The following is a 19,530-nucleotide window of genomic DNA, read 5'->3' as shown; positions in this document are numbered from 1 at the left end:
CTCTCTCTATCTCTCTAGTCATGGATTTTTTAGTGTGCTATAATCCACCTTAATCTTATTTTTAATCTTGTGTCTATCACCATGATCAATCCAATATTAGGATTGTTAACATGGTATCAGAGCTTGGATAGGCTCTTGGTCATGGTGGTGAATATCTAATGAGTATTGCATTGAGAGAGAGATTATGTTGGTGATTGGAGAGAGTCTTAAAGCTACCATGGAAGCTGAAAATGGATATTTCAGCAGTATGAAGGCTATGGAGTCTTCATTGTCAATAAGGAAGCTGCCAAGAAGATTGTATCTAACTATGGGACTTACGGGTTTGGTCAGATCAGTTCAGTTATTTAAGGCTTTTGACTACGTTATAGAAAAGTTATCCTGGAGGAATCGCATGTGCTTTCTGGGGACAAGGGAAGTTTTTTCGGGTCTGGTTTTGGAAGAATCGATGGATTAGTCTCTTGTCCGGATATCCGTGGGGTGAGGCCCCGAGTGTGGGACCCTGCCCCACGCAAGAAGTGCTACTTCCACTGCTAGCACCCCTGAATTCGTTGTGCGGTGGGGATAGGGACCTCACAAATCCCATTCTCAGAAACTACATGTCCAAGTAGAGTAACCTTGGCTTGAGCCAAATGACATTTGTCAGGGTTCAGTTGACTACCCAAATCATCCAGACTCTTCAAAGCCATCCTTAGCTTCTCACAATGGACCCATCTACCACTCTAGATATTGAAATCATCAATAAACTCACTAATGAAGGACCCCATATAGGGCTCAAACACTAGATTCATAAAGGTAGTAGGAGCATTTGTAAGCCCAAACTTGGCATAACCCTATAAGTAAAACACCCCCATGGGGTAATGAAGGTGGTTTTCTTTTGATTCTCTGGGGCATAAGCCCAAAGGGCATAACCCTATAAGAAAAACACCCCCATGGGGTAATGAAGGTGGTTTTCTTTGGATCCTCTAGGGCATCACATGCACTATATCTTTCATGCCCACTATCCAAAATCTTATCTTGGAAAAACTATGATAATGATCTCTCTTGGTTATAGCATTTAGAGGCTTAACGTCTACACAAACTCTCCACTTCCCATTCTTGTTTGGAGTTATTTACAACTAGAGAATCCCACTTAGAATTATCAACAATTGGGAAGATAAACCTTGCTTTTAATAGTTTATTCACCTCCTCTCTCAATACATGTTGTTGCATAACTCCTAATATTTTCAATCTTTGCATAACTGGTTTAGGCTCTAGCTTCAACTGTATCTCATGTTGCACTACTGACACCCCCTAACTTGTGTATAAGAGGAAATTAAAAGTCTAAAAATTGCTGCAACATAGTTAGATATACTCTTTCCTCTCATTGTTAGATCCTTGGCAAGCATTTTTTGTAAGACTTCTTCCCTATCTGGCTGTACTTCAACTTCAGCTTTTAGCTTCTCCCCTTCCTCAGCACACAATTGTAGAGACATACACATGAGGTCAAAATCTGGCTCCAACAGTTGAATCTCCCCCCCCATCATCCTCTAAGCTATCTTCCTCTATTTGTGAGTCTTGTGTGGAACTAGTTTCTTCATCTTCATCTTCTGAGTTACTACTCTCTAGAATCAATTCTCTCCCCTTGGCCATGTCATATCTGACTTGTTTTCTAGCAGGCTGATCTAGCCCCAAGATAAGGTGTCTTGATCTTATTTCTATTAGCCATGGCCTCCCCTTGGCCATGTCATATCTGACTTGTTTTCTAGCAGGCTGATCTAGCCCCAAGATAAGGTGTCTTGATCTTATTTCTATTAGCCATGGCCTCCCCAAAAATAATGGGTATGCTTCTGCCCTTGCTGGCATCACATGAACATCTAGCTTAGCTTCCTGTCCAAGAAAGGTCACCTGTAGCTTCTTTACCACTCCCAAACATCTAATTTTTGCATTATTTGCCATTCTAACTCTAAACTCAAAAGGTGCACTTACCTTCAGCCTTAAAGCCTCCATAGTCTACTAGGTCATTACACAAACCTAGGCACCACAATCAATATATACTTTGGGAACTTTAAATTTGTTCACCCAAGCATCCATGACAGGCAGACAGTCCTTATCTCCTTTTACACACACTACATTAATCTTACCCCCTTTCTTCTCTTTCTTGGAAACCCTTGTGCTAACCAGCTTACTCCATGTTCTTCTGAGTTTAGGGCACAACTGAAAGAGCTGGGGCCAAGTCATACTGGGTCCCTTTTACTAGAGATCTCACATCAAATCATATTCTTCCTCTTCAGCTCCAAAAGGAAAATCTTGCATTCCAATATGCCTTCTGGGTCCGCTCTTCCTCTTACCTTCTTTGAACTAGTTCTCCACTTGTTTCACCTTCTTCCTCGTAGAAGGTCCTACTTCATCTTCAACCTTTGCACCTCTAGTTATTTTGTTGGCTAAGATGTCAACTTCTTCATCCATACCAATCAGGTTTACTTCACCTTGTCTAGGCCCATTTCCTAGTAGCTGTTGTGCTAAACCTAAGGTCCCTGTGGATTGGAAATCTCCTCTTCCCTTCTAACCTCTTGCCTTTCCTCCCTCCTAGGTGCCAGAGGATACACATCTCCTCCCATTATCCTGCTAGGAATTGTTTTGAGCAATCCTAAATCTAATCCAAGATCCAATAGTGATGCAACCTTAGAGGTTATGGGACAGCACTTTCCACACAAAACTCTCTCTCACCTTTGTAATCTTTGCTCTGGAAAGATATAAGTCACCTCTAGTAGTCTCCATGTCACCTTCTTCTCAAAACATGCCACAACTGATGTCCAACAAGCTTCACAACAAACTTCACAACATAAACTCGTTCTTTTGTCACTCTCTTCCTTAACACAATGCTCTCACACATACCAAATTTCTCTTTTTTTTGCCTCTTCATGCAATGCACTCTATCTCCATGCATACCTCAACTGTTCTACCCAATCTTGTTGGCTATTCTCCATGCAACAATCCTCCCTCCACCTAATTGGAGTGAATAGCAACTAGTTCACTAATGCACAGATAACCATGAAACAATATCCTTTTTAAGGTTCCTAACAATATCCGATTTGTTTTTCCTTTATCTTAGGGTTGGGATGGACACCTCCATTGAGCATATCCCTTGGGTCATAAAACATCCTCCATTGAGCATATCCCTTGGGCCATAAAACATCCTATCATATTTTGCGAGACCCCCCATTGTTAGAGCACTTATTCTTAGCCAAATGCTATTGACTCATTGAAACAATCCTTAGCAAGAAAATGCATTCAAGTCCCAACAAGCTTCTTCATGTTCTTCTATAGCAACTTGATTAATAGGCAGGCTTACATCCAGTGTCTCTGAATCTTTTTGAACTCTCATGATTCTGCACCAATATGGCTTTAGCCGGTAGCCATTAACTCTTTTTGAATAGAGGTGATCATCCAAATCCGGAAGCTGATAAGTACCATTCTCACTTTGGAACTTGGTTTGGAAGGTGTTGTCTAATCTGTTATTATACCTGAGCACTAGTCTCCTTTTGTGATGCCTTTATCCTTAATTGTCTCATTGAAAAACTCAGCTCTCCTATTGCTTAACTAGATGTAGTGGTCCAAACTTCTTCTCTAGTCAATTGCAGCTCTTGAAGTCCAACAACCTTTCTTCATACTCATCTAAGGCCCTTTCCTAGTGTTTTAGAAGAAATTACAAACTGGGAATTTCAACTTCAACGGGAAGAGGATCTATTTACCAAAGACCAGGTGGTAAGGTGAAAACTCAATAGTTGTCCTCATAGCTATTTTGTAAGCCCACAGAGCTAAGGACACATGTAAGTCCCACTGTTTAGGATGCTCTTCTAGAAACTTGGTCAACATGGTACACATAACTTTTCATTGAATCTCTCTACGAGCCTATTACACTCCAAGCGGTGGTAGGGGGATTTAAGGTGGTGAACAGGTCAGTAAGACACAAGGATGCTCTCTTGCTCCTTTATTATTTGCGATTGCCTCTCATCCCTTGATAGTGGCATTGAAACATGCTTCTGAAGGGAGGGTAACTGGTCTAAAGCTAAGTAATGGGGAGAAGTTGGGTATTCAATGTTTTGTAGATGATTCTCTACTCTTCTTGAAAGCTGATAATGATAATGTAAGACTAGATCTATGTATTATTCAAGATTTTGCTGATTCCTTTGGATCCAAATGTAATATACATAAATCTAAAATAATAACTATATCTGAGGATAATGATTTTGGCCTAGAAAGATGGGGCTTCAGGTCATAAAGAGGGAAAAAACTATCAAACATCTACGGATTCCCTTTGGAGTTGAAGTAGCTAACAGGCAGTTAGGTGATTGGGTTGTGGACAGATTTTATTTGAAGCTTAAAAATGGGAAGGCATCACAATCCCTTTCCATGATAGGGTGGCAATATGAACAGTGTTAAGTGCCTACATTATGTTTTTATGCCCTGGGTTGGAATTTGAAAAGGGTCGCTGGAAAAAAATTGTGAGGCCCATAAGAGACTTTCTATGGAGAAATGGAAGCCCTAGCAAAAAGGTCTCAGCCTAGCCTGTATGGGATAGATTAAGTCTACCTAAGAGTGAGGGAGGTATTGGTATTCTAGATCTTCCCTCTCACACAATTGCAAGGATGACATTACTAATCCCTAAGTGTCTTCAACAAAAGGAGATTTGGACTAGGATGCTGAAAGAGCTTGTGGAAGATTCATATATTTATTTTGAGGGTAGATGGCAAGGCCTATGATGGAAGGATAAATTATTCTCTCATGCCTCTCTTAAGATTATAGGTTCCCCCTTTTATAGAATGCACTACAGTAAATGGAAAGATGCTCTAGGAATAATGGTCTAGGCCTTCAAGAAACTCTCTTTTATGCTTGGGGATTTGGTGGACTCATAAATTTAACACTCCTTTAGCTCTTCAAGATCCTAGAATAGCTAAAAATGTGAATAACAGAGGAATTAGGAGGCTGTTTGATTGTTCGAATGGGACGTCAGTGGGATGGAAGGAACCTAAACACCTAGAAGAGGAATTTGGACTGACTTACAAGGCTGGTTAGACAAGTGTTGGGGATGAGGTACATAAGGGATGGACTTCCACAACTTTTGATGACTCATGCTAGATAAAGGATTGGGAATAAACTAGACAGAGGGTCAACTAAGGATATTTATAAGGTATTGAGAAAGAGTGAGGAAAATATATTCTGTTGCAATAAGATCTAGAGGGTAAGCTAGAGCTCTAATAGTTGGAGAAAGAGATGGAAGCAATATGCGAAACTGATATTCCTACAAAATCCCAAGTTTTTCTTTGGAGAGTATGTACGGGAGCCCTACCTATTGGATCTAAGCTAGTACAGAGAAACTTCACTAGTGGCTGCTGTCCTAGGTGTAGAAGTGCTCTTGAGGATGGAAAACATGCTTTTGGGGCTGCCTTGCTATCAGAGGTACTTGGACCAGAATTGGGAAATGGGTTTATAGTAATATAGGGATACAAGGTCAATGGGGGAACTAGTTACTAGGGAGATGGGAAACTAATGATGGACATGCTGATTTGATCTTCAATATAATCAGATTCTGTTGTCTTTGGGAGATATGGAACACCAGGAATTGTATAGTATTTCAAAAAGTATGTGACACAGGGATAAATGTGATGACAGGGTTAATGCATTAATGTATATATGCATGTTGGTCCATAAATTTGGTAAATAAGTTGAATAAGAATTAGATGATACATATGTTCTTTGCCTTGCAAACAGCTATTACTTGACTTTTATTCTTGAGAGGGAGACCTTCATTCATACTGGGCTGAGCCTAATAAGTTATTTTATATGCTTTCATGGAGTCATAGGACTGAATCTGAAGAAATAGCTAGTTAAGTTTGGGCCAAAGACTAGAAGGTGGTATAGGAAAGTGAAGCATATGGATTACACATTTGTAGCTTTTATTGAAAACCCGATTGGTACGAGACCTGTAGTCAAAATCTAGTCTAAGAAGAGGGATGTTTGGGAAAAACACTCATCTAAAGGATGCACCACACTGAAGCCATAATTGAAGCCTGCATTCATCTTGGATGTCAAATCTCATGGGAAAAGTCATCTTTTGTATTGGAGAATGATAGATGGTCTGTAATTTGCAGTTTACTAAACAATGTCTGAAAGATGATAAAGCTAATGTAAAGATGTAAAGTTGCTTTCTAGTAAGTAAATATATATCTATTGGTCCCAAAAAAATTTACTAGAGGTAAACCATGATAATAGCTCAATATTCAAATTAAGAGTCAAGTCAATAAGATTACCAGAGATTAAGTAACCAATATAATTTATGTATAAAAAGTAATAATAATTTCATTATAATTGGAGTATACAATTGGAAATACATATCAAGAAAGAAAAGAAAATTTGGAAATGAAGAAGAAGATGGATTCTAAAAAGGGGTAGATTTGAGAACAAGAACCACATTTTTTAAATTTCACTAGTATAGTAGATTTATAATATCATAATACCAACATTATGCCTACGCATGGAATTATTTAAAATAGCCCTTTGTACCCTTATGATCCAAAGTGTAAGCTCTAATTAGACACTCAAGGTTATGGCAATGTGGCTTGCTAGGTGCCTTTGAGTTCTTTTATTTCCAATTTCCACGAACTTTGATATGGAAATGGGCATTAAATTAAGCTAAATATTGAGCTTGAAAAATTTAAAGAAAATAATAAACATGTATCGATTGTATGTTTTTCCATACAATACAAAAGGAATGAATACCAACAAAAATCTTTAAAACTACCCAACTAAAGCCAACATGCACTAGCCTAATAATAGAGCTTCTAATAATTACACTATTGTAATATATAAGTTTATTTATGGGTGTTTCCTTATGTTTTTCTATAGAAAATCTCAGTGCTAATGTAATTATTTTCAATCCCATTGGTTCTTTACACTATTGAGGGTATGTGAGTAATCTAGCAATAGAACTGCTATTAAATGTAAACATGTATATTACGAAATCAAATATGATTGTGCATTATTTTTTGTACTATTTTAAAAAAAGGTGGAGGTTGCAATAGCAAGTTGGCTAAGATACAATAAATTTATCATTTGTTGCCTTCAAAAGATGATGTACAAAAATAATAATTCCAACGCAACACCACTATAGTCAATTAAAATATTTATAGCTCAATATAATTGCTACATGCACAAAAATTAAGATAACTCATTTGTTTCAAATAGTTAGTGCAAGAATGAAAAACTATTTATCTATGTTAAATTTTTATCAAGCTTGTTGTTGATAGTGTATTGTTGTAGTAAAGTTATGTATAATAACTTCTTGACTACAATACAAACATCTTCACTTTGATTCTTCTAGCTTATTAGACTAGATTTGGAGAGTGGTTAGTGAATTTTTTTTGGCTTCGATGTTTTAATCCATAGCTTGCAACACTCATAAGGTCAAAAGTTAGGGAACCTTAGAAAATTACCATCATAAATATAAGTGTATAATATATAAAATAATATTTTGATAAAAGATGTAGGAAACTTTCAATTAACGAGGCACAAAGAATGTAAAACAAATGGTAATACTCTTGACATTTGAGGAAGATAGATAGATAAACTTTTGAAATTCAACAAAGTGCACTCTACCTTATTCTTTGAACAAGCAATTAAGTGAATGATTATATGGTTCGAGCCTGTGGTTCTCAATTTGTGCAATTTTGTGTGTTTAATGGAGTGGAGATTTTATGTCATGGTTTTCCTCAAAGCGTCATTCTATATAAAGTTACTAGAGTAAGATGGTTATCATATTAAACCAATAGTAAGCACTCAGTAAGCAAGGATAAATTGTTCTCCATTTCAATGTGTTTTGTTTATCATGCTCCATAAATATATAGGTTGGAATATTGCTTAAACTCTAACTAACGCATGAAGGTTCAATTTTCATTATTTTACAGTGTATTCAAAGTACTTTATGGAATAGAACATTTTGGCCAAGCTTAAAATCTTAAGAATGGGATAGAAATAATTACCCTTTTTTGTAATTCAAAGTACTTTGTGGAATATAACATTTTGGCCAAGCTTAAAATCTTAAGAATGGGATAGAAATAATTACCTTTTTTTGTGATGATGTTTCGCTATCTCAATCATTGTTGGTAGAGCCTTTCCCTTCCAAGGGAGTGCTTCAAAGCAATTAAACAAACACAAGTGATGATTGCACTTTCAATTCTATGAAGCAAGCATAAGTCATCATTATTATTAAACAATCATCACTTGTTATTAAACAAACACAAGTGATGATTGCACTTTCAATTCTATGAAACAAGCATAAGTCATCATTATTGATGTGATCCTTGTGTGCGCATGTTTTTGGATTTATTCCAAAGCAAGCACTCACCTTGCTTGCGTTAAAATCAATGTTAAATAAGAGTTGAAATGTGGAGGGAAATATTAGTGGAAAGCCTTCTAGGGGTGAAAATATTCCATTGAATCAAAGTACAGAGCTAAATAAATAGAAAAGACTAAAGCTTGTGTTGGAATAAGAGTTAAAGTATAGGTAACAATGAAAAAGGGATGCCATTGGGGAGGGGGGGGGGGTAGAGGATGTAAGTGGGATTTTGAGAAGAAATAATGCAGCCCACAAATAATGCAGCCCCCACCTTGAGTTGAAGCCCACCACCAGAAGAAACATGAAGGTTGAAAGCTCAAACTCGATAAATAGCGAGGCCATGGCATTAGTATAGCTTAATGTAATAGCCCATTTGAATTGGCATTAAAAGCTAAGCTTACTGGTCGACATGCTGATTACCAAGCACTTTCTTGACATTTGCCGAATGATTCTTCCCGCTATCGGTAACTCTCGAATCTCCTTCATATTTAGTTTCATTTCTCAAGTTTAGGTCTTCTGTGATCATGGGTGTAGCCCATAGTTTTGGTGTTCTAGTTTGCTTGGAAAATTGATCTCCAATGCTAGAGTTATTGCATACTAGTGCAGATAAGTTTGGAGTTGCAATGGCCATCCTGAAATCCGACATTGAAGGTAATATGAAGGTGAGATTACATGCAGCTTTCCACATATCAAATTAGTGCTGCCACTGCATATGCATGTATTGGCAGATGAAGTAGCTCCTTTTAACGGCGATATTGTACGCTCCTTTTCGGGCCGCAAGGTACGTATGTCTGCGTGTGCGTGAGCGTGAGCGTGAGAGAGAGAGAGCCCGGCTATCCTACTCATATTTTAACTTGTTTTTTTTTTTTAACAATAATGTAAAAAATCTTCATAGCTGGAATCAAATGACATTAAGTTTTCTGGAAGTGTTGATTTTGCCGCGACTGGATGCTCGCTACATGGCCGATACGTCTCTGTACTACCTCTTGTATGACATTGTACGCAAGGAGATAGAAGACAAGACAACAAAAAACCCAAACAGCTGCACAAATGCATTACTCTGGGTGACAAGGTAACCTAACCCGAAAATTTCTTCTCATGGATGAATGAGAGAGAGAGAGAGAGAGAGCGCTAGATTACTATGGCTGCTCTCACAAGGTACTACAAGCTTAAAATTGAATACTAGGAGTAGTGGTCATACAAGTGATATCTCCATAAATAGAAATCCTAGAAGAATAGCCTAATACATCTAACACTAAGAACTTAGGTCTATGCTCATAGGTGTCTCTCTCACTAGTATGCGGAGTATCACTAACCTCAAGTGTGCTAATAAATACATCACTAATCAAATGCACACTTGTGTGTGTTCGTGCATATGTGTGTCCACGGGTATGTACGTGCGTGTGTGAGAGGAGGTAACTACTGCTTAAGAAATTTCAGGGGTATGGACTTCGTTATGGCATTATTTCAAAATCTATGCGAACATCCAGATTGGACAATGAGTCAGGCTGCCTTGGAAGCTTATAACCTCACTCTTAAGAAATGGCATGGATGGGTTACAAGCAGTGCTTTTTTAGTAAGTGAAACATGCAGATTTAGAAGCTGTGAAATTTAGTAAGTGCTTTTTTAGTAAGTGAAATTTAGTGAAACATGCAGATTTAGAAGATTTGATTGGACAAATTTCCTCATATAGGTTCGTTTTCTTACAGGTGGCATTGCAACTTATACCAAATAAGAGTAAATGTGTGGCTATCCTTAGAGAAGGAAACCTCGACGTAGACATCAAGAACTTTGTTGCATCATTTTCACCTCTTTTGCAAGAAAGTCATCAGTTTTTGGTGAGAAAAAAAAGATTTGAAAGATGCTTTTTCTTTTAGTTTCAAGCCTAAATGGGCTTTGCATTCATAGGCACACACCTCATGATGCTTATATGATAGCAAGGATGTTGCAAGTTCTCTCACTAACAAGGCAAACACTCCATACATTATCTCATTTGGTATATATATATATATATACATATATACATACATACATGCACATACACACGAGCACACATATATACTATATAAGTACTTTTATATGCATGCGTATATATATGTATACATATATACATACACACATACTGTATCAATACATCATACATATATAGATCGATATATATACGTGTATAATACATACATACATAAGTATAATATGTGTATGTGTGTGCATATGGACACACATACATATGGTTGTTGAATTGGTTTTCTTTTACATTATCTCATTTGGTATATATATATATGTATATACACATATATAGGTCTATATACATACATACATGCACATACACACAAGCATACATATATACTATATAAGTACTTATATATGCATGCAGACATACACACACACACACACACACACACACACACACACACATATACATACACACATACTATATCAGTACATCATACATATATAGATCGATATATATACGTGTATAATACATACATACATAAGTATAATATGTGTATGTGTGTGCATATGGACACACATACATGTGTGTGTGTGTGTGTGTGTGTGTGTGTGTGTGTGTGTGTGTGTGTGTGTGCGCACATATATATACATAATATCATGTATATATTAATAGTTTTGCATTACCACATTTTCTATTTTTTTCCTTATGCAGAAGAGTGTTGGGCTCGACGATGTGAAGGCAAGCTAGATTTCTCCAAAAAATATTATGAACGTACTTAACCTTATTGTAAACTAGTTGAATTTGCTTCGGTGGGTGTACATTTCTAATAAGGAGTTGTAATGTTTGTGAGACAAAACATGATCTGGTGAGAGCCCATTATGCATCAAAACTAGGAAGCTTCTAAAGTCTCCAAGGATGTTGTAAGCAATCACATGAAATGCTACAACACTCTGTAAAATAGCCATGCAATTACATCAATTGGTTGTACATATATAACAAAAGGACATGTAGCATAATGGTTTGCAATCCTGTTTAAGGGAAAACACTTTTTAAATGCAAATAAAAAGTATGATATGTCAAAGCATTACCGTGTTGAAGAAAATGAATTTATTATATCCCAAATATTCTTTTTGAATTTGAATTCATATCGGTGGCTTGAAAATAAGGGATGAATTTGATTTATTTAATGTGTGTCCTACTGAGAAAAGTATATTTGTTGTGGATCACTATGAGAGTGTTGAGTCTAAGGATGCAAAGGCCATGGAGTAGAGTGTTTGTGAGGTGAGAGAGAATGCAGGTTGTATAGACATAGACCCAAATCTGGAGCTAATAGATGCAAACAAAACAATGGAGGATTTCTCAATGTTGGGAGAGTCCAGGGAGAGTCTTCAAGGAGATGCCATGAAGAGTCTGTGGGATTTTTTGGTGATGAAATAGAGTGTGAAGTAAAGGTTCTATCAACATTGCCTTTCTTTGATGATACATGTGTTGATGATGTTGGCATAGCTGTGCAAATACTTGCGTGTGGATGTTTGGATAGTGGTGTGGATGATGATAATGACGCTCTTTTGGATGATACCTTGGAAGGTGTTTATGTTTTGTTTAATGAATTTGTGGATCAAAGTGATGGTAAGTAGGTTGATGCCCCTGAGGTTATTAGAATGTGTGTCAATGAAGCTGAGCTTTTAGATGCGGTGAGTAAACTGTGGAGTAAAGAGGTGATGGATGTTGACCAAGAGCTGCAGAATGCTAACCAAGAGATGTTATGGGTTGTTGACTTGGGTTGTCTTGAAGATAGTGCTCAGGAAGTGTCAAGAGCTTGGTTTGATGATAAGGAGAATGTAAATGTGTGTGTAGGTTTGGTGGAAGTATAGAGGGTTGTAAAGTGTTCTAAGTTAGATGAAGTGCTTAGAATTGAAAGGGATCAAGGGTTTGAAAGGAGGTTGGGCAGAAAGAATGTGTGGATAACCCAACCATTTGTTAGAAGAAAAACCATGAGGTTTGTAGAAGAGAAAGTGCATTTTTTTGATCCAAGTGATTGGATCAGGTCAACTGGATGGCTATGGATGGTGGCCTTGTATCCTTTTGATCCAAGGGGATGATGCATAGCTAGATCATGATGTTTATGTTATAGATAAATCTATATAGAATGATATGTAAAAGAATGTAGTTTGGAGCGCAAAGAGTGATATGAAACACATGAATGTTTCATACAGAGGGGGTTGGCTATATGTGAGGAGAAAAATGAGCCCCCCCTAGGCACAATGTATAGATTTGGGAAGTGTGAAAATGATAGCATAGTGTGAATCCAAGCTAGCCAAAGGCACGTGGCAACCAAATGGATAAAGCCCATGTGCACAAAACAAGAATATAAATAGTCTGGCACAACATAGGGAGATGGGCGGCGGACAGCAGGATCTCAAAGAAGGCGAAGGCAACGACGACACAATAAAGATGAGGGGGGATGATTTTCAAGGATAAGAGACAAATGGGGTGGGCATGAGAGACCACTAGAGTAAAAGAATGCAGTGGAGGCAACATAGGGAGATGGGCAGCGACAGCAGGATCTCAAAGAAGGCGAAGGCAACGACGACACAATAAAGATGAGGGGGAACACCATATTAGATCATTTGGGAAAAATCCCATTCCCATTTGAAAAATGGGAGCATGGTGAACTTGTCCAAAAGTTTGTCAAAACCCCCTCATGTGACATATCATCGGAAAGATCTTGAAGAGTAGAATCTAAATCTATGATCTCCGACAAATTTGGAGTTAGTATGTTTAAGATATGTCCAAAACTATATGGAGTAATTGATTCCCAAAATGTGAGATTTTTTCCAAATTACCTAATATTGACTTGGGGGATGTTTCAAGGATAAGAGACAAATGGGGTGGGCATGAGAGACCACTAGAGTAAAAGAATGCAGTGGAGGGAGTCTCTTGCAAGTGTATTTTTGCCGACGACGTAGGCTAGAGTACCTATGCTTTTTCAAGTTGTAGAGAATAGGAGAAGAACAGCATGAGGGGATTTGATTGAATCAGAGCAAGGGGAGGCCTGAAAATCAAAGGATTTGGAAAGAGGAATGCCCTTGGACTTCTATGTAGTAGGACCATTGTTAGATACTTGATTCATTGCAGATCTATTCAACTGAAACTGCTAAGCATCATCTAAGTGTTGATTTTGTTGAAGCTTGAAGTCATGGATGGTGATCTTGATGTGAAGAGAAGTTGCGAAGATCAATTTGTGGAGGACCTCGTAGCTCTTTGTGTTATCTTTTCATTTTTGTGAACCCAAGACTCAGGGATGTTGAGACCATCTATTTTAGTTTCTTTGAAGAATAGTGTGCATGGAGCTTGAGTTTTGTGACCATCTATTTTAGTTGCTTTGAAGAATAGTGCGCATGGAGCTTGAATTTTGTGTGAGTTGTTGAGATTTTGTGTTTTTATGTTATACGTGTTGAAAATACAAGTGAATAGGGTGTGTGCGGGAACAAGCTCTTGGTTAGAGGCTGTAAAAGAGAAGATGTAATTATGAAAGAAGCTGTGAAAAGGTGAGAAGAATCTACTGGGAGAGAATAAAGGGTAGCATGAGAGAATGTAGGAGTGTGGAGATATTCTAGGAGATATTCAGGGAAAAGAGAAGAGGTGGAGAGAATCAGGCAAAAGGTGGAGATATTCTGGGAGTGAATCATGGAGAAATCAATGGGATTTGATGCTTGATGTAAACTCTATAAATTGAGGCATAGCCCTAATGAGAGTTTGCTGGTTTTTGAGTATCCATGCCTACATTAATCTATTTGCTAATTATTCACTAATTACGTCTTAATCATTTGCTAATCACTTTATTAATGATGTTGATTCTAGTGTTTGATCCACCATAGCTCATCATTATGCTTAAATTTCAACATGGTATCAGAGCCATGCCTAGAATCAATTAGGTTTATGAGCCCATTAGTTAATTAATTAGGATTAGTAAATAATTAGCAAAAAATCAAATTTTTAGTGAGCTTTTCACTTCCCCCTTCACCCCCAGCCAGTGGAGGACTCCATTCTCCTTGCACACATAACATTAGGCTAAGCCCTTTTAGGTACTTATAGTAGACTCATAGGGCTACACACAACTCAAATCTTGTGGCCCAATTCAGCGCAGAACCCCAGCGGGAGCTCAATTACTGGGCATCATTTTTTTGAAGGGAATTGAAGATTTCTTCAAGCTCAGTTCAAATGTTTCTAATTCCTCCTACCCCAAGGTGTATTCAAGCATGCTCTACAAGCTGGTGAAGACAGAATTGAGTTTCATCAAGTCTACAGCGAGATCCAAGCTCTTCATCAAATCTGCAGGTGACTTTGGTAAAATAGAGATTAAGCTTTCAATATTTGGTCAAATCTTGTGTTTCTTGGCTTAATCCTCTACTAGACTCATTGCTATTGATGCCTTTGAAAGCATTTGAGCTCATTTGAAGTGGAAGTCACCAGATCTGGACTCCCCGCATACTCTGTTTTTTGTACACAAAACAGAGCATTAATTTGCTAATCAATGATTAATCAATGCTAATCACTATATTTTGGTGCAATTGAGGGTTCAAATTAACCATATCTGATACAGATCCCTAAAGCTTGAGATTGCAAATTGGAGTTGGTTTGATACTCCAACCTGAAAAGATGCAGGGGGGAAGAGAGCTTGAGCTCTTGCAAGCACACACACACACTCACAAAACCCTAATAGAGAACACACAAGGTGAGAGGCTGAAAATCTTCTTCCTCTTTACTCAACACTCAACACAATATACAAGATAAGAGTACACATAATATGAAAGGTACTCAACCAATACATACACGGGTTCTCTATAGTGTGAACCCGACTAAATGAGCTGGCGCTATAACTATGCCAGTCTCTAGAATGGCTGTCACACAGCCTATCATCCCACTGGCCGCATATCACCCAAGATCTCACCAACCATGCCAGTGGTGTAAGTGTGGGGCCTATCCCCCAGGCGGGTCATCAGTGGCCATCGCCTCACGAGACGAGCTCGATATCTCAACACTCCCCCTCGAGCTCAACTCCATCTCATGTACACCAAGCGAAGCCCTGAATCTGCGGAGCTTCTCTGTACCCAATGCTTTGGTGAAGATGTCAGCTACTTGATCCTCTGTGCTGACATAAACAAGGTCAAGGTCTCCTGCCAAGACCCTCTCTCTGACAAAGTGGTAGTGGACCTCTATGTGCTTCGTACGAGCATGAAAGACTGGGTTCCTGGCCAACTGTATACTGCTAATGTTGTCACAGAAAATGACAACCTGTCTATCCATTGATAGACCCAAATCTGCAAGTAGCTTTCTCAACCAAGCTACCTCACATGCTACCATAGCAGCTCCTCTGTACTCGGCCTCTGTATACTCGATAGAGCAACCGTAGGCTGCTTCTTGCTGCTCCAAGTCACAGCAGCACTCCCCAAAGAAAACATGAATCCACTGGTAGATCGTCTATCTGAGATACTACCAGCCCAATCAGCATCTATGTACCCATGTACACATATCTCTGTCCCAGTCTCATAGAATAGTCCACAATGCAAATTAGACTTCACATACCTCAGTATGCGTCTCACTGCATCCAAATGCGGTTTTCGTGGAACCTGCATAAACTGACTCACCAACCCAACAGCATAGCTCAAATCTGGTCTGGTGATCGTCATGTAGATCAAACTTCCTACTATGCGTCTGTACATAGTAGGATCCTCCAAGATCTCTCCTGAATCTGCACTCAACTTGCCATTCTGATCCAATGGCACAGAAATAGGCTTACAGCCTGTCATACCATACTTAGACAACATATCCAAGCCATACTGTCTCTGTAGTAATCCAATACCATGTGGTGACCTAATCACCTCAATGCCCAAGAAATATCTGAGCTCCCCCAGATCCTTCATCTCAAACTTCTGTCTAAGCAAGATCTTTACATCAAAGATCTCTGCATCATGGTCCCCCGTAATGATCAAGTCATCTACATAGATGACAACAAGCACAACTCCTCTATCACCATGTCTCACATACAATGAGAAATCTGCATTGGCTACATGAAAGCCAATAGTGACAAGATATTCAAAAATCTTGTCAGACCATGCTCTTGGTGCTTGCTTTAAGCCATACAAGGCTTTCTTCAACCTGCAAACATGCTCGGGGTGACCCTCATCCTCATAACCAGGTGGCTGCAACATATACACCTCTTCTTGCAAATCTCCATGCAAGAATGCATTCTTTACATCCATCTGATGTAAAGACCATTTCTTTGACACAGCCACTGCTATCACAACTCTCATGGCTGCCATCTTGGCAACTGGGCTAAAAGTTTCCTCATAATCAATCCCATATGTCTGCACATATCCTTTGGCTACCAATCTAGCCTTGTACCTGTTTATGCTTCCATCACTGTTATGTTTAACTTTGTACACCCACTTGCATCCAATGGCTTTCTTGCCTTCAGGCAATTGCACTAAGTCCCAAGTTTCATTTCCATATAGTGCATCCATCTCTTTATCCATAGCTTTCTCCCAACACACATTTCCAACAGCCTCATCAATGCATGTGGGCTCTACAACCTGCACAACCTTTGCCATATATGCATAGTGATGTGCCACATAACCATCATATGTAAATCTCTGCACAGGGTTCTTCACTCTCCCTGATCTTTGCAGCTTTTCATTCATGGCTTCCATAGCCTTCTTTACACCAGGTGTTCTCATAGCTGGGATCCCAAGCTCCTCATCAAGGCTCATATCTGAGCCACTAGACTCTCCATCAACATGAGAATGCCCTGCAGAAATGTCAGGCATACCAAGGGGCTCAACCACTTTCTCTTTTCCTTTACGTGATGTAGTAATCACATTTGCAGGGCTGGTATTATGATGCAGCCTGCCACTCCATGGTCTATCAACAGACCCACTAGATGAGGACTCTCCTGGTCCACTCAAAGACTGTGATTGCTGACCTGCATTCGGTGCAACCACACTTCCACTCACATCAGCCCCAACAGTTTCTTTTTCAGCAGCATACCAGCTGCTCATCTCATCAAACACAACATCCCTGCTTACCCTCAGCTCACGTGTAGCAGGGTTATAACACCTGTATCCCTTTTGCTCAAGGGAATATCCAATAAACACACATTTTTCAGCTTTCGGATCCAGCTTAGTTCTCAGCTCATCTGGCACATGCACATATGCAATGCATCCAAAGACTTTTAGATGAGACAAATCTGGTTTCCTGCCAGTAAACCTCTCCTCTGGACCAGCTGGACGCGGTCATAAACACACCATACGATATCTATCTACCATACTGTCACTCTGTCAGCACCCATGTGCTATCCTCCAGCTGTATACGAGCTTGACATTTCAACAGAAACAGCTCAAGCTCGACATGTCCATCTCTAGGACTCCCAATCTAGTACGGAAATACTCGAACTTATCCTTACCAAGTACTTTGGTAAAGATATCTGCAACCTGCTCATCTGTCTGCACATATGTCAAATCAACATGCCCATCTAGCACTTTCTCTCTGATGAAGTGATAGTGGACCTCAATATGTTTGGTCCTGGCATGATAAACTGGGTTGCTAGCAAGCTGAATACTACTCATGTTGTCACAATGAATGACAACTCTCATATCACTCTGTAACCTGACATCATCTAGCAACTTCTTCAACCACATAGCCTCACATGCAGCTATGGCTGCTCCACGATACTCTGCCTCTATGGTAGATAAAGCAACTGTAGGTTGCTTTTTACTCCTCCAACTCACAGCTCCACTACCAAGGCTGAAAACATAGCCACTGGTAGACCTCCTGTCATATGCACTACCGGCCCAATCTGCATCTCTATATCCATAGACATGCATGTCTTTTCCTGCCTCATAGAAAAGACCATAATGCACGGTAGTTTTGACATATCGCAGAATCCGTCTCACAGCATCCAAGTGAGGTTTACGAGGACTCTGCATAAACTGACTCACCAAACCAACTGCATAACTGAGATCTGGCCTCGTAATGGTCATGTAGATAAGGCTACCAACCATTTTCCTGTACATGGTGATATCATCAAGCTCATCACCCAAACCAGCCCTAAGCTTCATGTTTTGCTCTAATGGTGTCAACATTGGTTTGCATGCTGTCATACCATACTTTGCCAGCATGTCAAGTGCATATTGCCTTTGCACCAACCATATACCCTTGCTTGTTCTAATCACCTCAATGCCAAGAAAGAACCTTAAATCACCAAGGTCTTTCATATCAAACTCTTTGCATAAAGAGGCCTTAACCTCATCAATGCCTTTCCCACAATCACCTGTGATAATCAAATCATCAACATAAATGACTATCATCACGATACCATCATGTGTCTTCTTCACATAAAGTGAAGAGTCTGCATTTCCAACCACAAATCCAATACTGACAAGATATCTGCTGATCTTGTCACTCCAAGCACGAGGTGCTTGCTTCAAACCATAGATTGCTTTCTTTAACCTGCAAACAAAAGTCGGATATTTTGGATGTACATATCCTTCAGGCTGTTCCATGTACACCTCTTCTTGTAGTTCACCATTCAAGAAAGCATTTTTTACATCCATTTGATGTAAAGCCCAACCTTTTTGTGTTGCTAGTGCAATGATAGACCTCACTGTAGCCATCTTAGCCACTGAGCTGAAAGTTTCATCATAATCAAGACCATAAGTTTGTGCATATCCTTTAGCGACCAGCCTTGCCTTATGTCTCTCTAGGCTGCCATCTGACTTGCACTTTATCTTATACACCCATTTGCAACCAATTGCATTTTTTCCTTGAGGTAACTCAGCCAATTCCCATGTATCATTTTTGTCCAAAGCATCCATCTCTTCATCCATGGCTTTCTTCCATACATGCTCTACAATAGCCTCTGTATAGCATGTAGGTTCCACATGCTTTACCATAGATGTCATGTATGCATAGTGCATAGCAAAATCTCTATATGTCAATCTTTCAACTGGATATCTGACTCTCTGGGATCTCCGCAATGCATGCGGGTCACTCTGTACACCTGTAACACGAGCATGTGGTGGCACATATCTGTCCTGCCTAGCACCAGGTGTGCGTAAAACAGGTATTCCGAGCTCCTCATCCAAACTTTCTGAACTAGAGGACTCATAGCCTGTGATCCCAATTCCTTCAACTTTCTTCT

The 19,530-nt window shown here is 39.2% G+C and overlaps 1 protein-coding gene across 1 annotated transcript; it reads left to right on the top strand.

The window, feature by feature from the left end:
* The first annotated feature begins 8,688 nt into the window (after positions 1-8,688).
* On the top strand, positions 8,689-11,413 carry LOC147617359 (glycolipid transfer protein 1-like). Its single transcript, XM_086776403.1, has 6 exons — positions 8,689-8,838; positions 8,981-9,036; positions 9,316-9,446; positions 9,815-9,950; positions 10,084-10,212; positions 11,040-11,413. The coding sequence occupies exons 1-6, from the start codon at positions 8,784-8,786 to the stop codon at positions 11,073-11,075; spliced, it is 543 nt and encodes a 180-aa protein (XP_086632529.1). The 5' UTR covers positions 8,689-8,783; the 3' UTR covers positions 11,076-11,413.
* The last annotated feature ends 8,117 nt before the right edge of the window (positions 11,414-19,530 follow it).

The sequence above is a fragment of the Cibotium barometz genome, chromosome 37 (assembly GCF_041138505.1).
Source record: "Cibotium barometz isolate CiBa-2024 chromosome 37, ASM4113850v1, whole genome shotgun sequence".
NCBI lineage: Eukaryota > Viridiplantae > Streptophyta > Polypodiopsida > Cyatheales > Cibotiaceae > Cibotium > Cibotium barometz.
The sequence above is the reverse complement of the archived record's forward strand: the minus strand, read 5'-3'. Positions and strand labels throughout refer to the sequence as shown.